Consider the following 4,199-nt stretch of genomic DNA (forward strand, 5'->3'; position numbering starts at 1 on the left):
GAGCTTTATATTTAATTTTTCATATATTATTTATAGATAGATAAGATCTTGATATAATTTTGCATTATTTGCATGTACTTTTAAAGATTTCTTAATTGATCATATATCATTCAAAATTAATTTTGTTCCTTAATTGTTCTGGGTTGACTTCCTATTATTATGAAAGTATAATAAAGTTGAATCTCTTAATTCACATACGATGGACACTTGTCTTATGTTGAGTATCATTAAAGCTTAGAAAATGTATTGATATTATATATTAAATCATGTGTCTTAATAATACATCTTAATTAATTATTTGTTTTTCGATAGTTACATTTGCACCAGTCAGCTTTTAAATCAAAGATCAGTTGAAATTTACTGTATTTTGTTTGAGACACACATATGTATTATAATGTGGCACATAGTTTTACTATTTGTATTATATTCATTAATGTATTTACCATCAGTAAACACATGCAATATATTGATATTCAAGCGTTTTTAAACAATATTTTTCTGCTTATTTGTGATACTATGTGAGTATGTAACATTTTGCCTGGACATGATAAATATATCTAAGCATATATCAGAGTATTTTTTTAAGATGTACATTGCAGCAAAGACATAGCATATATATGAATGATACTTGAAAGTATATTAAAGTTATAGTGCAATAACACATATTATAGCATATCTTTATATGTGTATTACTATTTATGAAATATATGCAGTAATGAAGTTATGAACAAAAGTTTACATTGCAATTATAAAGCAAAAAGTAAGAAATACACAAATTTTGTTTTTTAGTGAAATAAAAATTTTGCAAATAAAAATAATGAATTAAGTTTAGTAAAATAACCATTAGTAATTTTATCCTTTTCAAATTTCATAAAAGTACATCAGAAATTACGTGCCTTAATTCTTTATTTAGAAATAGAAAATATATATATTGTATCAAATTTATGTCAAATTCTATCTTTGAATATTTCATTTTTTCCATTTCTTATTTAGTAGCAGAATACTTTTATATGCCTTGTTTAGTACACAATTAACTTATTAAAATATGTTTATGACTTTATGGGAAGCTCTTGCTTTTTTTATGTTTTAAATGTATGAAATAGTACATTGCACCTTTCAACATTGTAATGCATACAACAAACTTTAATATAAAATCATCCTTTTTGTACATTGACCAAGAAATCAAATCTCAACGATAGTTATTGTAAATAAATCTTCCTTACAAGATTTTCAATATTTATTTAGAAAAACATAATGAATTATGCTTTAAAATTATATAGAATTTATGCAAACTTGTATTCTTTAAAATGTATATAAATAATATTTAAATTTCCAGCATAAAAAATATCTTTTATTGATCACAATAACAAAAATAATATTTGAGATTCATTCTGTTTTTTAAATATGACTACTTTTCTACATCCTCCATCATAATTCACAAAATTACAATGAAGAAAATTGAACTAACATTTGTTGGAACGTTGTTGTTCCAATAGTTGTAGACATTTGACTAATACTGTTGAATAAAGCTTCTGCCTGCAAGTTTTCTGGCAACCTAGTAAGAAACTGTGCCCCATGTACAAAATCCATTTTTAATAATTCTTCTTGATACAGATGCAATACACCAAGTGCTGTTCTAAAAAGGAACTCATCCCCATCTCTAAGAAAAACATCCCAGACCCTACATGCAACATCCAGAGGCATGGCTTTAGCATATATGGTATATAACCAATCTAGCAAATATAAATCTGGGCTAAGACCAGCTACTGTAAAATGAGAAAAAATTTTTGGTAGCTTATGTGCAAGTGCGCTAGAATATACTTTGTAATAAATATCCATTTGTTTCTGGTTTAATGTAAAAGCAGCTCTGTGACAAGGATGGTTTAATAAATTAGCAAAGCAAGTAAAGGCATCTGGAGGTTCCATGTTTAATGATAACACAGCACCTACAAAACTCATACCTTGTACATAGCCTACATCAGGTCTATAAACTGCATAAGCTGCCAAAATACCTTGAAGACTATCAGATAATGGTCCACCTTCTTGAAAGACACATAATGTAGGAAAAGTACGATATACGTCTAGTTTGATTGCAGCTAATGTTTCACTTATTGGACTTGACATTGCTCTATCCAAGCATATATTGTAAAGATGTGTTGTTATATTTAAGTTGTTTGGAATTGCTAGTTTCCACACTTTACCACGAACACTGGGTGGAAGACCACGCCACCATAGATCACGTATTTTTTTTGTATCTTTAGCACTTTCAAATTTAGGAAGAATATGTACATTCCAAGTATGAGAATCTTCTGCTAATCTTTCTTCTTCTTTAAGTTGCAATTCTCTTTGGTGTTTACGTTCTTTCTCTTCTCTCAATTCTCGTTTCCTTGCTGCTTCTAGAATAGCATTATATTGCTTACGATGACGCTCCTCTTCAACTGCATTTTTAGCTGGTAAATTTGCTGGTCTTGGCTGTTGAATTAGAGCTAAACTTCCTCCTACCTTATCTATGTTTCTTGATGGACTACTTGTAGGTGTAGATTGTTGAGAATCTTTATTTTTCCATAAAAAAACATTTTTTGAAAAAAGTGTATTTAGTCCCCAACGTTTAGATTTTTCAGCTTTTTCTGCAACTTGTTGGTCATCAGAACCCAAAAAACTTCCAGAAGGAGAGACTTCACTAAGGGAAGACACAGTACTGCTGCAAGAACGTGGTAAGCTGTTTCTAGGACTGCTGCTTGCACTACCATTCTCTAGTCTTGTATATTTATCTTCATCAACTTTGAAATTGTCATTTAAAGATTCTTCTTTATAATCACAAGGGGAATCTAAATATTGAGACTTACAATCCAGTTGTGTTTCATTAGATTCTTCTAAAGAATATATTTGCTTTGTAGTAGGATTATAAGCTAAAGACATACTTTCCAGTGCATGATTTAAACTAGTTCCAGCAACTCCTACAGATACTACATTACCAGCATCATACCATTTGTTTTCTCGAATATGGACACATAAGGCCTTTGTCTTTACAGCAGGCACAGAAGCCACATCACATGCTAAAGCTTCATTAATATTCACACTATTGCAAGATATAGAACTTCCATTCAATGACACCAACTGTTGTTTACCAATTTTTGGAACAATGCTGTTTGCAATGTAGCAGTTGGAATCTCGTCCAGCAACTTTTAGTACTTGATAATTATTAGTCATATTTCCATAATGAGACATAATACATGGAGATGCATTTTGTGATGAAACAGAATGATGGTTATTTCCATTTAAATGATTCGACACAGGATTCTTCATGATTGACGCCCGTTTCCTAACCTTGTCAATATAATAAATCTTTCTTCAATAAGAGTAAACCACCAGGAAATCAAGTTGTCACATATGATATTTGTAAACTTGTATTTATACATATTTTTTCATTATTTTTGAATAATGTTATATATGTACGTCATCGATATTTGCAAACACATCGATGTTGCGATGGAACAACACCCACATATAAAATCTGTTAGTTTCGACATGGTGATTGCATTTTAAGAATTTCTGTGATAGGTGACAACTACCTAATCAATTCTATTCTATCAGAAGGACAAGTGAAGTCCACACTTGTATAGTTTAACCAAATCAATTATGGTAGAGTATTTTTAGTAGAAATGCCTTCAGTTGTTATTTTGGTAAATCCTTTTTGTTGAATTCGATGTATCATAAAGAATTAAAGTAAAACAGTTTTCATTTCTACACGAAAATGATGACGCACATTGGCATACAGTGGTACAATTCCACTGATAAATATTTAACATAATGATACTGTTTGATGCTGTACGAGCAACTTAACACTGAATTGAAAATGACTAACGCATACGTACAATAGTACGTAAAACAGAAACTTTATATCAGTTTATTCATACATACAATGAAATTATATAATAGATTGTGAATTAATATCCTAGTTAGAACAAAAATGTTCTAACTTTTGATAGTACAATAAACTACGAAGAAAACTTTTCTCATATGTAGTCACTGATCTTTACCACTGCGACAGTAGCGGAATCACGTGATTGCATCGTAGTTTCTCATTGTTAAATTGATAACAATAGTTCTTTAATTTTTCTATAGAAACTGATTCAATGCATATATTATATTACTATTATTATTATTATACGTGAAAACTTCCATTTATCATATTGTAT

At 29.6% G+C, this 4,199-nt stretch overlaps 1 protein-coding gene across 1 annotated transcript; it reads right to left on the reverse strand.

The window, feature by feature from the left end:
* Positions 1–1,443: 1,443 nt before the first annotated feature.
* On the reverse strand, positions 1,444–3,306 carry LOC108575608 (TBC1 domain family member 14-like). The gene has a single exon (XM_017938438.1). The coding sequence runs from the start codon at positions 3,304–3,306 to the stop codon at positions 1,444–1,446; it is 1,863 nt and encodes a 620-aa protein (XP_017793927.1).
* Positions 3,307–4,199: the final 893 nt, after the last annotated feature.

The sequence above is a fragment of the Habropoda laboriosa genome, unplaced genomic scaffold (genome assembly GCF_001263275.1).
Source record: "Habropoda laboriosa isolate 0110345459 unplaced genomic scaffold, ASM126327v1 scaffold186, whole genome shotgun sequence".
In the NCBI taxonomy this organism is placed as follows: Eukaryota; Metazoa; Arthropoda; class Insecta; order Hymenoptera; family Apidae; genus Habropoda; species Habropoda laboriosa.